This window comes from Meleagris gallopavo, chromosome 8, assembly GCF_905368555.1.
Source record: "Meleagris gallopavo chromosome 8, MGAL_WU_HG_1.1, whole genome shotgun sequence".
In the NCBI taxonomy this organism is placed as follows: Eukaryota; Metazoa; Chordata; class Aves; order Galliformes; family Phasianidae; genus Meleagris; species Meleagris gallopavo.
The window spans coordinates 19,411,358-19,429,993 of NC_139411.1; the positions used below are offsets into that span (position 1 = coordinate 19,411,358).

Consider the following 18,636-nt stretch of genomic DNA (forward strand, 5'->3'; position numbering starts at 1 on the left):
AGTGCAGCATTCTCTTAGGTTATTCAGCTGATTTTAGATGGTCCCAGTGGCTTGCTGTTGACCACAGAATAATTCAGTGAGCAAGAGTGTTAAATGGACAGTAGAATTAAGGCAGGGATGATTACCATGACTGCAGATCCTGCACCTCTTTTAAAGGTGATTATACTTCATTTTTCACATGCATCTTGTCAGGAGTTTTCTCAACTCATGCAGCTATTGTTCCTTCCTGAACTGCATGTTTACCTGGTAAGTGTAGGTGCCTGGTAGCTGACAGAGTTCCTGATTGCTTTCTGATCCCTGGGTTCAGAGCTTAATGTTGACAACAGCGGTGGTACATGCTTTGTTGTTGTAAAGTACCATTTTCCCAAATGCTTATTTTTCAGAATTAATCTAACAAGCTTTTCTTTTTCTGATAAGATCACAAAGAACTTGAATTGTAATTACCACTGCTAGTAGATATTTAGGATTTGCTGCGAGCAGCAGTGCGGTAGGGTTGCAAAAGCATGTATGGTGTTGGCATACATATGCTTATAGAAACTGCCATTAGTCTCATCCTTTCTCACTCAGAACTGCTGCACTTACTGCCCAGCAGTCTTGAGAAATCTTCACTCTTGGAGGTGGTAAGAAGCTGAATGGAGTTGATGTTTGTAGGAACAAAGAACTGAGAAATTGCTCAAGCCCACATTTTGTAAGCGCAGTTCTGTGATTCATTCAGTAGGTAGTTCTTCACAAGCTGCTAATCTTCTTGCTTGGGAAAAGGTCCTTGACAGAGACTGTAGAGTCTGCAAAACAGTTCTTTGAGCTGTGCTGCTTATGTACTGCAGACTGTAGCTTACTTTTCATTTGTTATGGAGTAGGACTTGAAGCTCTTTGAGCTGACACACCTCATGTACAGTTGCGTCTTGTGAATACAGAATTGATAGTTCTATTTGTATGCAGAGCTTTTCTGGTTCGTAAATGACTCCGAATTTCCAGGGAAAGAACTGCACATCTGTTCTGGGGGTTTGGGTCCAAAAAGAATTGAGTGTGAACTGTCCTTGCTGCCACAGATCTTCCGACCCTTCTGTGCCAAGGTCAGAGAACTGATCAGTGGGGTTTTGCAGGGATTAGTCTATATTCATGTATTTCCTTTACCTTCCTGTCAACAACAAGAAAGACTTGTTTTCTTTTTCTGTCCAGACCTGGCAGATAGAGGTGAGAGAGAAAAGGAATAGGGATTACAGAGCTTCTAATAGGTCAAGGAAATATGATGACATTGGTTTCAGAAAGAGGAATGACAAAGAAGGGTTCGGGGACTGAAACAAAGCTTGCCCTCAGAAATTGTGCGGGCACTTTTCACCTTTCTGTTTCTGTCAGACCAAGTTTTTTGTTTGTTGTAGTTGTTACTGTTTTGTTACTAAAGTGATAGCAGATGCTTACAACTGTTGAGAATTACAGCTGTCTGGAGTAAGTGGAAAAGATCACCTGAACCCAAATCTTAAAAGAATCACTTCAGCCACCATTCTTTTTCCCTGAATTAGAGACACATTCAATTTCTTAGAAGTAAGAAAAAGCATTCGTATGATCAAAATGTATAGCTTTCCATAGGTTCTTCCCACACAGTTCACTAAGAACAATTTATTTGTGAAGTTGTGTTGACATGGTGGCTAGTTTCTGGCTTTCAGTCATATGAATGACAGATATTGGCAACTTAAGGAAATGCAGTCTCCAAAGTAAGACAAACAATAGTAAATGTTTCAGCTTCAAACTCTGCTAATAACTGCAGTCATAGAAAACTTTACCAGAATTGTATGATTTTCTTACTGCATGTATAAAGGCTCTCCACAAGTGTTCTGCTGTAGCAAAGTTACTGAAATGGCAGCAGCCTTGTTCTTATAAGTGAACTCATTCTGAGCAGCTTAAGAAAAGTAGCAAGCTCTCAAGGTCTGAGAGCTGAAAATAGCTGTTAGACAAAGTTTCACTCCTAGCCCTTGTGTTGTATAGTTTTTAAAGTGTGTATTGTCTCTTACTATTTGCTCTTCAGCTGGAAAAAGAGCTTTTTCTTTTTCGCGTGATAGGCAGTGCTTTAAGCTTTCTTGGGATCTTGATGGCTCTGTGCTTCTCAGCCTCTTCATTATTGCTTCCTAAGGAAGTGAGACTGCTTCATGCTGCAGCCTGATAGCCAGGTTTGTCACATTTCGCTGAGACACAGTGGATTCTTATATAAAGATCCTACAGGTTTTTGAGTGAAGGCTGGGTGGAAGGAAAAAGCCTGCTGCTGTTTGGCACTGTGTTGGCAGCAGCTGTGCAGAGCGCAGTGCTTCTGGCCCCACAATGGGATAGCAGTGTGAATGGTGGATGCGTGCTCTGTGGGTGGACTTTTAACTTCAGGGAGGGGAAAACTCATACCTTCAGACTGAAAATAACACTTGTAGCCTGTGGGAGGAAGCTCTTGGCAGTTTTTTTCAACCAGGCTTGCTGCTGCTGCCCCCTCCGTCACCAGGGGCTGGTTTGTAAGACGTGGTAGGAGAAGGGTGTGACCAGCACACTGAGCTGCTGATTCTACTTTTCTGCTTTTTGCAGCAGGGGAGACTCAGCTGTGGCCAGGTTAGCCCCAGCAATGCTCAGTTTTCTCTCCTACTTCAGTTCCTAGTGCAGCCATCAGTGTAGGATCTTGTCTGTGCTGCTGCTGGGCATTAATGAGAATGTTTGTATGCTGGATGCCAGAATCCTTAACAGGTAAAGCCATCGGCTACCAGAGGTATTTGAGGGGGTCGTGGCTGTGAAAGGGAAATGGAGCAGATTGCAGAGCTTGCTGCTCCGCCTGTTCTGTAGGTAGCTGAGGAGTATCTTGCTCACTTTGTAAAGCAGTCATCAGATGACACTGAAAGAAATCACTTGTGCATATTAATTTAAGCAGTATAACAGATCAATAATGTATTCTTGCATTCTGTAACATTTATATAATTATCACTGAAACAGTGATGTTATATATCATGAATTGCTAACCATGCTAGAATACCTGGTATGTTTATTGGCAACAAATAAGAGTAGTACGTTGCAGCAGTAATTGCACAGTCCAGTAAGTGACAGGTGCTCTTTGGGATCCGAGAGGAAGGCTGTTGGCTGAGGCTGAATCAGGCTGCTAGGAGCAGTAAGGACCACGAGCTCAGGGGCAGTCCTTGAATAATGCTGCCCTGTGATGAACTTGGATCACAGGTCTGTAGGCTGTGTCAGAGGTTGAAGACATCTCACCTTTGTCATGAAAATGTATCTTGAGTGGGGTGTTTGGACTTTCAGTACAGTGCCTATGTTGACTGCTGACTTTGTGACTCATTTTCATTAAGGCAATGAGAATGGTTTTAGGTAGTTTTGCCTCATTAGGTTGGGGATACTTGGAGATGTCTTAGTGAATAGATTTAAGAATTTCTGTTGTCAGATAACAAAGGGAATGCCTCATACCTGCTGCTGGTACCTATCTTCACATCTTATGTGAGCTGCTGCAGCTCATCAAGCTAGGGACTGACAAATATGGTTTTATGGGATGAGTGGGATGGGATGGCTTGACTTGTAAGGTATAGAGTGCGGGAATGGATGCAGCAAAAGCATATGGGATGTTATTGATGCAAGGAAGAAAAGGGGCTTCCCCTTAGTGGAGCTGAAGCAACTGTTGGGTGGGTGGGGAAAGGGCTCTTCTGATACTGTTTTGTTCAGGGCATGTTGCTGACTAACCAGCTGTGGCTTGGCAAGAGTACGTTTCCTTGGTTGTTCAAGAAGTAACTATAGGTGCTTGACTGGGTGGTAAAAGTTCTCTGTGTGTCACACCTCTGTGATGTAGTATTTTGAATTAGATTGCATGGGCAAGTGGCAATCACTGTTACAAAAGATTAACTATGGCATTTGTTAGGTATAATGCCTGAAGAGCTGCTGAGCTGTCCGGTTAAATATGAAGGTGATAGACGAGCTTGGCACACAGCTCTGTTTTGCTAGCTCACTCAGAAATTATTGTGAGGCTGCACTCATTGTTTTCCTTTACTCTTTTGGTACTTGGGCATCCTGAAATTCACCTTCTGCTACCTGTGTTTCTGACTACGTGAGCCAGTTTATAAAGCTAACCTGTGCAACACCTCTTTGTTAGAAGCATCATTCAGACTTTTAAAACAGTTTGTCAGTGAGTGTTCTGGACAGGGTGTTCTGCAGTATTGCTAAACACTGCCTACTCGTAAAACTTCTGAAATGTTCTTGTGTCTGTAATAAAACGTTTCGCTACCAGAGTCTGTAAATCCACTTTGGGACTGGTATCAGCCAGGAAGAACCTGAATGGTACAGCTGATCAGATTTGAGTTCTTCAGTGCAGCTCCATGGTGATTTGTTTGTCTGGGTGTCCTCAGCAAGTGGACAAAAATCTCTTCCTTCCCTACTCAATTGTTCACAGCTATTCCTTGGCAGTTTATGAGATTTCGGGTATATCTAATTGTAGCTGAGGCTTTAGATACCATTTCTGATGGTGTTGCTGATTCGTGTTTCATTAAGAAACTGGAAACCACGACAAACTGTGAGCTTGGTCCTACAAGGGATACATATTCTCTTGGTTAGCTTTTTTTTAATATGTAATACATATAAGTCTGTGGGTTTTTACAGATGCAAATGTAGAAGTTCCTTTGTATAAGGTGGTTTGGGAAACTTTGGGTTGTCTTAGTGTGGAGAGCAAGGAGAGGTTAGAACTGCTGAACGCTGCTAAAACTAGCCATGTCTGCAGTAGGTTTGTGTTTGGAGGTTAGACTAACATCTACCTCCTTTTAGAGAGGTGGTGGAGGATGTGAGCTGTAAAATTAGTTGGGTTCCTCTCCTCCAATATAGGGCAGAGCTTATATACTTGTGTTTGGAACAGTTGTATGCATATATTGAACCAAAAGAGGCTGATGTTATTAGAACTAAAAATGTATAGCATATAATAACTGCTAAATTTATTAGTGTATTGTTTTGTTCTAAATTTTCACATCAAGAATTGTAATGAAGTCATAGAACACTTGCGTGTTAACTGACTGTTGAATCTAACACAAAGTTAGGTGGAAATATGGGAGTAAAGGATGATGTGAAAAGCAGATGTGTAGAATAGGGAGAATTTGCTCTTTTTTTTTTTTTTTTTTTCCCCATGGCACTTTCCAGCCGTAATCAATAATGTGAGAGAACACCTCTCTGGCAATGGGAAAGTGAGCAAACAGCTGTAACTAAGTCTAAAATAGAGGGTGAGCAGTGATGTGTGCTCTGTTAAGGTAAGTCTTTTTGCACACTGTTGAGCAAATGGCAGGCTTTTTTTTTTTTTTTTTTGGACACTATGAATTCATACAAATTATGTACTATGTGTAAATAGTTCAAACTAGCAATAGAAATCTGCCTTGGTGTGCAGGCGTTGTAAGGAGCTAACCAAAAGTTTTCAGTTTTTTTAATGATTCATTATTTGTGCTGAGAGTTGAGTTACACTTGTTTCTGTATGTTAATTATTGAAAAGTCATCTTTAAAGCATAGCAACGGTAATTGCCTATAGTCAAGCAATGCTTTTATGCTACTGTTTCCAAATTGTTGCACACACAACCTTAATGGAGCAACCAAGGCTTAAGTGTGAAGAAAAGTTGTGAACTTAACCAGCTTTTGTGCTGTACGTGTGGTAAAAACCTGTTAAAATGAATGTAGTAGTTCATGCTATTCTCTGTTAGAGCCATGAAGGAATTTGGGTCTTCAGAGTTTGTGCACTGTTCTGAAAGCATACTTTTAAAAGTGAATGGTTTTGACTTAATGCCTTAATGTCTATAACAATCCTGGGATATACCTCTTCTAACTCTTCAGTCACACAGCCATCTGGATAAGCACTACCGAGTACAGCTAAGTCACTTCCTAAACAACTTTTTTCCGCCAGTTCAGATGTCACAGAGCTATTTTGTACGTCTACAAAGCTTATTTAAAAATGAACTGCAAATGAAGTAAGAATAGACTGTATGCACAAGCAGAACTGTGTTCTTTGTGGAGATGCAAAACCAGTTTCATTATCCTATGTACTGAGTATTTCAGTGAGTTTGACTTGTTACTTCAGATTCCTTTTATTCATATGGGGATTTTATTGGAGTTGGTAGATTTTAACATACTCATGTTATTGCACGCTAGTTTGTCTTTCCAGTGTTTTTTAACTCCTTTTTTTTTTTTTTTGTCATTTTAGTTAAAATAAAACAAACAACAAAAAAACAACAACCCAAAAGAAGAACCAAAACCAAGCAAATAAAAAATGAAACCAAAGCCAAAGTGAAAATCCAGAACACACCACCCTCTGAGCTGTTTGTACCCCTGCAGGGTGCTCGTTTTCAGCATTATTTCCATGCTGGATTCCCCTCCTGAGCCTTCATGGTTCTGTAACAAAACGTTATGTGGGAGGGAGAGAGGAAGCTCACAATGATGGATGTGGTGCTGTTTCTTTCCTGTTGGTGTCTTGCTTCATTGGATTTAATATGAGAAAGTTGTCTTACGCTGTGTCTAATATCAGGTACTAGGATGTTCATTAAAAAGGAAAATAGAATCAGCTCTCACTTCCTTTGCTGGTTCTTGTCGCTTTCAAATCTTGTTTTCTCAGTGTTTCCCTGGGTGGAGTTGTGATGATTTGATTCTCTGATATGCAAAAAGAAATAGAATGGTGCCTTGGCTCTACTCTGATGGAGGAGGCAAAGCCCTGCTGGGACCCCCATGTGCCTTAGCTGACTGATTGCTGTTGGATTGCTCTGCCTCGAGAACATCTGGTTGTAGCTGCATTGCTAGACCTGCTGGCTAACAGCTGGGCTGGTTTTCTGGGTAGTCACATTAGAAGAACAATGCGGAGTAAGTCCCACTTGCTAGGACTGTATTTTAACTTCCTACCTTGCAACTTAACTGCATTTCACTGTTTTCTTTTTTGTTGTGGCTCCAGCACAGTTGCCACCTCCTGCTTCTCTATACCCAATCTTTCCAGCAGCCTCTCTATTCTTGTAGCCCTCAGACTAACCACATGTAGCATGTGGGCTGCAGGTTGTGGTTTTATGGTGGGAGTGGAAGGCTGAATCAGAAACCTCATCTTGGTTTTAAGCTAGAGGGCTGGAGCAGTTAAAGGCTGTGAGTACTGTTTCTTAGTGCTACTGTTAAGATTGCTGGACTCAAATGGGAGGTGAAGAATAAAGTTGATTGCTATCAGTAATACAGCACTGTATCTCTGCACCAGCAGAGCTGTTTTCATAATGAGTCTTCAGGCAAGCTCCTCTGAGACTCAAAGCTGAGGCTGAAAACCCAAGGGTGCGTACTGAGAGTGGACTGAAAAGCAGGTGCAGGTTTTGTTGGGTGCCCAAAGCTGTGAAACACTGGTAGCCTATTGTTACCTGCGTGCCACAGCGCTGTGGGAAGGGAAGATAAACATGTCTGATTCCACTGTAACAGTAACAAAGTGCCATTCAAGCAGCATTTAGACTTCACCAATTTATCTTGGCAACAAAAGAAATTTGGAAGGGAAAAGCAGGGTGGAAACAAGCAATTTGTGTGCTGCAGGTACGAGGAGCGCACAAGCCTCCTTGGTACAGAGAAAGCAATGCACCTGTGTGTGTCACTGCAGCTGTTGTAGCTGTGTGATTGTGGTAACCCATAGTGTAACCCAAGCCCTGTTAAGCATAGGTGTCTTGCTATGTGGTAGTGATGATATTTTATTCTGTGGCTTCAGGTGGTTTTGTTCTTCTGGTACTTCAGCAGGTGTATGATTTGAGAGCACTTCTCATGCACTACAGTGTATACAACTAGAAGGGAGAAAACATTGTGGCTGTCCCTGGGCTTCTGTGAAGTGGATCTTCATTCAGTGAGTCAATGTGATCCTCTGTCCCTCTTCAACAAGCATCATTGCTCAGTTTCGCAGCGTAGGTTTGTCAAGAAGTTTTGAAATTCTCAAGTGGATTTTGAGATTCTTTATCAAAATGCTATTTTCTGGGACTTTTCCTGGGATCTGCAGAGCTCATGAATATTCTAAGCAGCAAATGCATTGCACTTCCTGCAGCTCAGTGAATGCAATCTGTAAGCATTCACAGATGCTGTTCATTGAACAGCGTTTTTTGTGAGGCTTCCCTGTTGTCACCAGTACATGAGAAGATGTGATGCTGTTAGCTGCCAAAATAATGTATTAAGAGTGTGCTTCCATCCTGAGTTAAGCAAAGCTTATTTGTAAACCTCCCATTAATTACTCTTGGATTAGAATTCCTGTGTGAGGTTGATTCTGACGAATGATGCAAAGCTTGATCAGCTTTTTTGCCTCAGGCTCAGACTTTTATCGAATTCTAAATCAAATAGTATATTTTTTCTTTTGTACATTCATGGAAAAGCAAAAACAGGCCTTTCCTTAGTTCAGTACATGTGGAACTGTATTCTGGAAAGCTTGTTTTAGTGTTAGGGTTGCGTTTTTCTTTAAGTTTCTTAAGAGCTGCAAACATGCCTTTTTTTTAAATATGGAGATATTAAAGCCTTCTGTATGTTTACACACCGTACTTTTAAATCTGCCAGCTTCCTGGTTAATCATAAACCAGCTCTGATATGGTGACAGATTGCCATCAGGGTTAAATCTTCCAGTTGCCCCTGGGTGGGCAGCAGTGAGGTGGTGCAGGCAGCATCCCAAAGCGTGTGCAGCACCCGCATGGTTACATGGAGTGCAAGGAGACAGCAGAGGGGAAAGAGGCAAGTGATGTAATTTAGAGAAAGCATATCAGGAAGGATCTTGGACTTAGAACAGAGGACAGGAAAAAAATGGTTCCTACTGTGACCACGTGATGGGTGGCTTTCTACAAAGTAATTCAGCAGCACGGTCATCTGTCTGCTTGAGTGTAACTGCATTAACCACTGGCAAAGGATATCTGCTAAACTGGTGCTGTGTGTGTCTTCCCTGGTTTTCTGGTCCATGTTACGAAAGTTCAAGAAGTTTAACAAAGTTTGCGGAAAATGTCAGTGAATATAGTAGTTCCTCATTTCTTTTTTAAATCAGTGTGTTGTGCAGGGACTTCCAGATTTTTGCTCTTCAGTTTTCAAATAACCTGTTAAACCCCATGCAAAAGTGTAGAAGCTGGTGCATGCTCCGAACTTACAGTTGAGGAAGTGTTTGGTATTGCTGAAACAGCTTTGGAATTGCATAGATTAGCTTAGGATTCCAAGGTTAAATTGAATGTTAAGTGATTCTGTATTAGTATCCAAGTGACTGCAATGAAAGCTACTTCACGTCAAGTTAATTACTTTAAAGAAAAAGCAAAGGTAGCACGTTGTGTTTGCTGAGCAGTAAATCCCTGTAGTGGTGAATTCAGTTTAAACTTGAAGTGGATAGAAATATTTGTGCTCACGATAAACAAAAATAAAATCTTCCTCTCTCTCTCTTTTTTTTTTTTTTTTCCCCCCCCCAGAAACTTTTTCACTAAAAGGACAAAGGAACTCAAACCTGCTGTCCAAAGTGCTCCTGGCTGGAAGTTGTTTGGAAAAGTCCCCCCCAGGGAAAACCTTCCAAAAGACTCCAAAATAATTCAGCAGGTAGGTGGACATTGCATGATATTGTTTTCAAGCTAGATAATTTCTTGTTTCAAGCTAGATAATAATTTAGCAGAATTTATCCTCTAAAAGCATTCTTGAATAGTGTTACAAAACCAATCTTTTTGGATCTAGCTCATCTTTCCATAGTCCTTGCTTCTTGCCTGTAAACTTGTTATGTCAGTAACTGGTGAAAAATTGCGTAGAATTCTGAAGCGTGTCATCTTTCACTTAGTTTTTTTAAATCTCACTTGAGCATTTATTTTTTTTTTAATTCAAAATAATTGCAGCAGTGCAAGTTGAACTTGTTTGGGATTTACTAGGGTTCTAGAGAAAAGTAATTCCAATTTCTGTCCCCCGATGCCAAGATTTGTTACTGTGTCGATTCTACATTTTTCACTCCAGTGGCTGAAATAATAATAAAAACAGCTCAGCCTTTAAAGATGAGTAATTGGTAATGTATCAATAAAGTTAATGTACAGTGCCAAGGCTAAAAGGTTTTTTCACTTAAGAAATATGAATGTCTCTTGTGTTAATGAAAACAGTAACTGAATCTCTTGAGCTGCTTTTTTCTTTGTCTCTTCTCTTAAATTCCATATGAGCTGATGTGTTTGGCAGGTGCAAATAGCTGTGAATGAAGCAGTGTTCAGCCATCTTTTAGACAGAGCTTCATGGTGAAAGAGGGCCTTTTGGGAGCAGCTAAAGTGAAAAATAAGAGGTTCTTTTTGAAGGACTTCAGTGTAATGAGAGTTGTCACACAATGAAATGTAGGAAAGTAAGGAAATGATGAGATTGCTGCAAGTACTATTTGCTCCGAATTAAACCAGATGCTTTTTCACCACTTTCAAATATACTTTTCTTACGGAAATGTTTTATTTTTCGGCAGGAGAGGGCAGGTGTGTTTAGTTTGTATACAGATGAATGCTCTTGGCCTTGTGCTATGAAAATACCATGCTGAAAATCCAGATGTTTCATCCATCTTGTGAAATGAACATAAGCACGATGCTTACCAATCATCTGCTTCCTATTTTCTAGCAATGAAGATGTTTGTTTGACAAATGAGTTAAAGTCTGCACAAATATTTTTCTTATACTCTTGTCTCTTAGTGAGTGCTTTTTTTAAACTGTAATTTTAAAATTTGTTTTTTAACTTCTCCAAAGTGCCCGAAAAGCAGAAATATTTAAACAGTGTATTGTCTTTAGACATGATTGAGTTTGTCTTGAAGACTATTCATGTGGCTTATGTTAAGATCAGTATTGGATTTATATAATCTGGAGTGTTGTATCAGTAATGGGTAATATTATTAGGTTCTAACTCAGATAAAGCATGTATGGTCTCTAGATAAAGCATCATGGTCTGGAATCCAAACATATGAAAGTAAGGGTCCTGACTGGTGGCATATTAAGTACACAGTTAGATCTACAGTATCTGAGAACTTGATTGTTAAAGTGAGAGAGAACCTTAACGTATCCATATTTAACATAAAGTGTCTTGTATATGTGTGTAAGAGTTACAGTATAGTTCCTTGTGCGTATGTCTTTGAAGAAAAGGCAAACATTTTTACCAAAACCATTCAAATTTGTTAATCTGGCCATAACCTGGAATGAATATAGGCACGTGTTATTACTGATGATGAGTGGAAAACAGCATCTGCACTGTGAGTCGCTGACTGAGGTCCACAAACTCAGTTCTTCACTACTGAGGAGGCAACCGAAAGGGATGCAGGCAAGAATGCAGTTACAAGGCCTGTAAAAGCTGATACAAGCTTCATTGCTCCTATTCACCACTATTCTGCTACCTGATTAGTGATGAGCCTTGTTCTCAAATTTCCATGTTTCTGTCCTGGCTGGTGAAAACTTCCCTTCTTACTTGTTTTGGTGAGGATGGCAGTAAATTCATAACTGCATCTAAATTAATAATTGTGGCTCACAGTCTGTCAATAGAAGTTGCTGCATATGCCGTTGCAAAGAAGTCCAGTGGTGAGATTACAGTGTCTTGAATAACTTCCTCCAGAAGTCTGGAAACTTAATTTGGGATACTCTTTCAGGCATTTTTCAGACAACAATGTAGCCAGCTCTGCCTTCAGAGACTGTCTGATGAGCGCAACTGTAAATTTCTCTGTAGTTTCATACCATATGTGGAAGATAATTACTCTATCCAAAGCACACTGCTGAGCCTGCATGTTTGTGGAGGTGGCAGAGCCCCTCACAGCTGCGCTGCCATCAGTATGCTCAGGGTGCAGTGCTCAAACTCCAAGTGGGCCAGAGGCTGAAAGGTCTTGGCAGCTGCCCCTGCCAGCGCTCAGCTGCTGGCATGCACTGCTCCCCTTGGACTTGGAGCTGCCCAGGCAGGATGTGATTGAGGCCAACTCTTTTACTGGACATCTCCCTCCTCTGGGCTTCCTTCCTTTGCTGTTTTTTATAAAAAGGGAAAATAGCAACTCTTTAGGATTGCAAATGTCACGTGCATTTGATAGTTTTAGGAAGTGCGCCTTTTTCATGAACTGCAGCTAATAAAACTGGCCATTATGAAATTTATGTGGTCATTAATGATCAGTTGGGTACATTCTTTTCACTCTGTAAAGAAATCTGCTTTCAATTAGACCTCCAAAGTATTTTAACGCAGAAGCACTTGAAGCCAGAACTGATTTGCAGGATGATGTGTACTGACTGAAGAACAAGTTCTGTTTAAAAAAGCAAACAATTTAATTTTCTGTCCTTATGGTTAAAGAAAAGAAGTCTGTATTAGTGATCAAAATGATTCTCAATATCAAGCCATTTAGTTTAGCTCTTTTGTTAAAGCACTCTTGAATATTTTTTATTAATTTGTTTAAAGTTGTGAAACTTTAATGCCCAATATGCCCAACGTAAGGTAAACTCAAAATGTGTGATTATGCACTGCAAGGCACAGAAATGGATTTGGTATATGCTTCACTTCATCAAGACTTTTAACGGAGTACAGCCAGTAACAGCTTTATATGAATGGGACCTTCTGTTCAGATCTGACACATGAAAACTTGCAGTAATTTATTGATTGCTTCTTTGAAAGTAAAGTAAAATAATTTCCAAAAGCAGTCACCTTGTACACTAAATGGCAGGTTATTAACTTTAGACCATCAATGAAATGCTAACTGTGATTTAGATATTGTCTAATGTAGTCTCTATCCTACAGCTAACCTCTGAAAATACTGGGTTTGGCTTGCTCTGAAATCTTAAAAACAAACAAAAACTCACAAACAGAAACACCACCTGTATATGAGGGCTGATAAACTTGTGCATATTTTTCCAATGTTGTTATATCCCATCTGAAATCTAAAAGTGAAATCATTCACTGAATCAGCAAAACTCCCATGGTCTTCCAGGGCCAAGAATTGTCTGAGGCTGCTCTTCAGAGGAACAGATGTGTTTTCAATCAGCCTTCAGACAGCTTGGCCCTTCTGACTTGCAATAATAATGCTTCGAACCAGTCACTGTGGTTTCAATTTAAGCTGTGGATTTAAAAAGTGCATGACATGTTTGTCAGCAAATCTAAGGATGGGGTATCTGAAAGAAGTACGTAGATACAAGGCTGAAAGTTTTTCCATGAGTGATTCTTATCTAGATAGAGGTCACGCTGGCTCATCTTGCACATGCTGCTAGAAAGACAGAAGGAGAAAGGCAAGAGTTCTGCCTGTTCCCCAAATGCAGTCAGAAATACACTGGTAACAAATTTCCCTGAGATAAGAATGGACAATGAATGTGTTGTTAAGTCTTGCAAGGATCACGTAGCACCTAAGTAGCATTTAGTTTGCTAATAGGAGTGAAAAGAGTGTGACGTTCTTATTGCAGATGTGGTGGTGGTTAGATTCTCAAGAAATGTCTGTCATCTTTCCAGAGCATATGTGCAGTCAGAAATGCTGTACTACAGGTAAAACATTTGTGTTTAGAAGTGTTTCAAAAACCTTCCCCTGTAATTTAGGCTTCAGTAATGATTATCTTGTCAACGAAGTGGTAATGAAGCTTGTAGTATGTCAGACAAATGCTCTTCTGTTTGTAGAAAGTATATAAAATACAGTCCAGTTACAAAGACTTACCCATCTGCTTTGACGGAAAATATGTCAAGGAGAACTTCGGAATCTGCTTTTTGACAGGATGATTCCTTTTCTACTGGGTCTTCGAATTCCTGTAGCAGAGGGTGACAAAAGAATTGTGTTTTCTTTTAAGAATTAAGGTTTTGCAGGGTAAGCAGACAGCTTGGTAAGCTTGATATGCTGTGGTCGCAAAGCCATCGTTCAGGTTGGCTATATCAAATTCCAAGAGCACAGAAATTTACAAAAACATGCTTTTGACGTGGTAAAGATGTACACATTAAAAAAAAAAGTATAAGCTTTATCTTTCTGAGGCTGACATAGTATTTCCATACTGAAAAGGAAAAAGTGTGGCAGCATAGATGGAAGCCTTCAAATTTCTTTTCTCCTATGGTATGCATGGTGTAGAAAAAGGTCAGAAACAACACTGAAATTGTGATGAGGAGCTTGATTCCTTTCACTCTTTCTAATACTGTAATAAAATGCTTCTGAGCAATGGCTTTGTCTGTTTAGGCACTCTTTTTTAAGCTTGGACTTTTCCATTAGATAGCTGGGTTCAATCTAGAATGGAACACTGTGGAGCTTTGGTTGTGTAGGTATAGGGTCTCCTATATCTGGACATGCTTTTGCCTGATGACTTTGTTCAAATACAGTATAAAGGGTTACACATTGTTATTTATAATCTTAAATCTGTCCCTTACACCCCAAGTGACTGTTCAGAGCCTTACAACCATGTCCAGGTTCTCAGCAGCTTGTTGATGAAGTTGAAGCGTGATGCACTTCTGAGCTCTCAATGTAGAAATACTGTCAGACTGTGAAAGGTGGGGCTTAAAGGCATTCAGTTAGGTGCAAAATGCAGTGTAAGATAAATGGGAGGAAAAGTGAATCATAAAGATGCAGCTTCAGAGCTAACAGTTTCTGGAATGTCAGATTCTAGACCATGATTTGTTCTTTCCTTTCTCACAGTGTACCTGCTGAGTGTTGCACTGAACTAAGTGTAATAATTACAGGTGACGTGGTCTAGGGGATGGATGTTGCATCAACACCTTTTGTTATTCACTTGAGAAAAGGATCTCCTTTTGAGAAAAGTTTGTTGGAATAAACTACATAACATCACTTGAAATTAAAAAAACCTAATGGGAGCTTATACACGTTTTGCTCAAGTGTGTAGTCTTTGTTTTTGTGTGTTTTGAGGACTGGAGGAGGAGGAACGGCTGCATCTATTTCTTTAAAGATAAGCACTTGATGTATGAATTTAAACTTCAGCTTGCATGTTGCTGTATTATAATGGTCTTTTCCTTCATTTATTCACTAAGGCTTTGCTTCTGTTTTTCTCATTAGGATGACAGTTCTGGCAGTCTTGCGTCAATATCTGCTCTCAGTCTGTTAAACACAGGGGTATGGAATTTAATACATTTTTTTTCTAGTTGTATTCAATGCCATGCATGGGACTATGTAGCACTCATTAAAAATAGAACAAACATCACATTTTCACAGTAGCATGAATATTTTATGGCACTAACCATCAACTCATTAGATACCATTAGTAAAAAAATAAATAAATAACTTTCACACATAAATCTCACTAACAACTTCAAGTGATAGAGTATTATTGTTTATTAACATACTGCATGTTCTTGAATAGCAGAAGGTAGAGTAAATTACTGTCAAGTTCTAGCATTACCTTTGCTTGTTGTGCATCCTGCTTAATGGTAATAGGTGTTAAAATTACTTAAATCTTTATTTTTGAACACTCTGTATAAATTTGACAAAATGATATCCTCTAGGCTTTTTCCTATCTCTAAGTCACATAGGCAGTAGCACTTCAGAATTCCAGATGCTTTTAATCATACTTTCCAGTATAAAACTGGAACTGTAGAAAGGTGCAGCTGTTGAAACTTTTGTTATGTGGTGTTATATCTTCCATTTGCTGTGACTGGTTTGCTTCTGAAATTGGTCCAATGCGTGTGCCTCTATGAAAACTCTTCAGTAATCCCACAGTTGATGTTAAACAGGAATAGCACAACTTTGCTGCTTTTCATTCTGTGGATCTGTTACTGTATGTGAAATAGAGCAGTAATGTGACTGCTCGCTGATATATGATGCCTATGGTTCATGTTACGTGCTTCAGGTTCTCTCATCTCTTCTTTATTGGGCCCAGAAGCCCATACCTTCATGTGTTTTTGTAAGCAACAAGAGATGAAACTTGATGCAACTTATGAAAAATCCATTTGAGGAAAAATAAAGTAAGTTAAAGATGAGAGATGGATGATGTTATTTGGAAGGTTGATCTAGAAACTTTTCAGCATCCATTTGGTTGTTCTCTCCTATTATGTGAGACATGGTATTCTTCCCTGTCTATAATCTGGAAGTAAGAAACAAATGTACTGTTCTGTTTGTCTGAAAGCATCTGCTTTCTTAGTTCTGAAAAAATACCTAGAGCATGATTTGAGAATCTTTCAGTGATATCTGTTCTTACTATAAACACCATCTTGTTTTTAAGTGACTTACAGCCAATTCAGGTTCAGTAATTCTAACATACAACTTGGAAGTTGGTGTGCAAGAGGTGGTCCTTATGCAGAATTAAGCAGAATTTCTGCTAAAATAACTTAGTTACCAGTTTTACCAAGATGAGGTAGGGTGCCTTTCTAAAAGACTCGATTTTAAAAGGGAATAAAAAAAGCTGCTAATTGGAATATCTTTATCATAAGCACAAAGGCAGCTCTATTAGCAAAAAACTTCCTGCCCCATTTACCTATTACCTGTCTTTAGGTTAATAGGCTTATTTGTATTTCTGTAGGAATAAATACTGGAAATTCTAGTCTGTCTGCATATCAAAGTGCTCTTACTAAGTTGTCATAATATTTTTCAGGAAAAACATGCTTTTAATTTGTTTGCAGCTTTATGAATGACAGTAGATGAGAAGATGCAGTTCTGGCATTAATAAGGAGACAATTAAAAGATGAGTGGTATCTAGATTAGATATTAGGAGGGATTTTTTTACTCAGAGGATAGTTAGACATTCTCTGTGGCCGAGAGAGCTGTGGATGCCCCATCCCTGTAGGTGCTCAAGGCCGTGTTGGATGGAGCCCTGGACCCCTAACTTGGTGGAGGACACCCAGCCCGTGGCAGCAGGGTAGAACTGCATGGGCTTTGGTTGGTCCCTTCCAACCCAACCATCCTGTGATTCTGTGAACTATTTTTGCTTGCTATTAAAGCTGATATTTATTTTTTATCTATTTTGAGATACACTGCGATCAAGAATTTTTAGGAACAAAATTATTTGTTGTAATGCTATACATTTAATGCTTCCAAAATGGTTATTTTTCCTCCTGTGAGCATGTCTTGCAACTCTTGAATCTTAGCTGTCAGTTGTTCCATTCTGTGGGCTATGTCCTGCATCTTATGTTCTTGCCTTGTCAAGTGTTCTAAATTGTATTTTTACCTTTTAAAGTAAAATTCTGTGTCAGCTCTAGCTTTATATCCAGTGCCGAGAATTTCAGATCCTTTATCAAATGCTTATTGGAATCTCGTAAGTCTAGTAATACAAGGAGAAACCCATTCCTAAAAAAGGAATGAGTATTTTAGTTGCTCAAGTTAATGAATTTTGTGCGTCTGAAGATTCTTGGATCTAATCTTTCATAGTGGATAGGTTTCTTGAGCAAAAAGCATCTTCCATGTGGAGGTTCTGATATTTGGAGTATGTTTTGTCTGGGAAAATGTACAACCTTGACAGTTTGAGCTTGAAGATATTTTGGTGGCTGTTTTCTAGTAATGCTTAGAATTTCCATGCTGCAAAAAAACAAATGTTTGCAAAGCATCTTTAGTTCCAGGAACACAGTTGGATAATGACTTCTGCCTTTTGTGAAATCACTGTGAAGATTTTTATGCCTTTTCTTGCCTGTTTCTTACCTGTTACTTTAGATAAGTGTGTCAGTACCTAGCATATATGACAGCCAGAGACACTAGTATCATTCAGATGTCTAGCTTGTAATAAGATGGTGAGAATTACTTCATTTCTTATGGCTTTCTGATGCTTTCAATTTAACTTATATTCCTCCATATCTAATTCTCATGCGAAAAGGAAGAAGTTGGTTCCAGCTCAGCTTCTTCATCTCTGACTGCTCAGTGAACTTAATTTTGTTGCTCCTGTGACAAAGTACTGGAAAGTGCAAAATTCAGTCAAGAATTTGAGAGGTGGGAATACTGCTGCCCTTCAGGAGTTTGGGTCTAGTTCTTCAGTACTGCAGGCTGGATGCTGACCATGGGCTGCTATCATTCCCATTTAAGAATATGCTAGAATAGCCTGAGGCATACAAGGTGGAAGGAGTTCCTGTAATGTTATATGGTTTGAGGTGGAATTAAATAATTTTAGGCTCTTAAAATATGCATGTTCATTCAACAATGAATTTTGAACTTACTAATTTTTCTCATGCTTGAGTAAATTACAACAGAATTAATACCGGTTATTTAAATCCAATTGCTGAAGATATTTGTATGTGCCAAGTGATATCAGATGCATATTGTTTTCAGTCAAAGTTGTCTTAGGAATTACCCTTCAGGAGAGGATTTTGTTGTAAGAAATCTGTAGCACCTATTGCATTTGGCTGTACCACTGAGAGCACAGCTGGGCCTCCTGATCTCTGAAGCCTTTAGGGTGGGCTTGTCTAGTACTTGGCTGGGAAGCTCCTTGGGAATACTGGACGCTGTCCCTCTCCTGAGCATGTGTGGAGCCTCCATTCCTGGGGCCGCTCAGAACCTGACTAGCTAACGCCTTGCACGGCCTTGCTTTGAGTGGAGAGCTGGGCAGGGTCCTTTCCATCCTCACTGATTCTGTGGTGACTTTCTCTTGTGGGTAGCTTAGGCCCAATGTGGAAAAACAGAAATCTTATCTGAGGTCATTAAAATAGGTAGGGTAAGAAGGCTGATGGGCAGAAAACTTCAAGCCACCTTAAAGTGAATCAACTTTGTCTTCTCTGGAAATCTGAAGCTGTGTTATCGCTTTTATAAGAGGTATTTTCCCATTTATC

The 18,636-nt window shown here is 39.6% G+C and overlaps 1 protein-coding gene across 2 annotated transcripts in view; it reads left to right on the forward strand.

Moving 5' to 3' along the window:
• Nucleotides 1-18,636, forward strand: part of TBC1D12 (TBC1 domain family member 12) — a 35,969-nt gene that overhangs the window by 3,296 nt on the left and 14,037 nt on the right. The window contains exons 2-3 of one of the 2 annotated variants that reach the window (XM_085229206.1): nucleotides 9,420-9,543; nucleotides 14,948-15,004. In XM_085229206.1, coding sequence (XP_085085332.1) covers nucleotides 9,420-9,543; nucleotides 14,948-15,004 — 181 coding nt within the window. The remainder of the gene's footprint in view (nucleotides 1-9,419; nucleotides 9,544-14,947; nucleotides 15,005-18,636) is intronic. The other variant, XM_085229207.1, reaches the window with a different exon arrangement.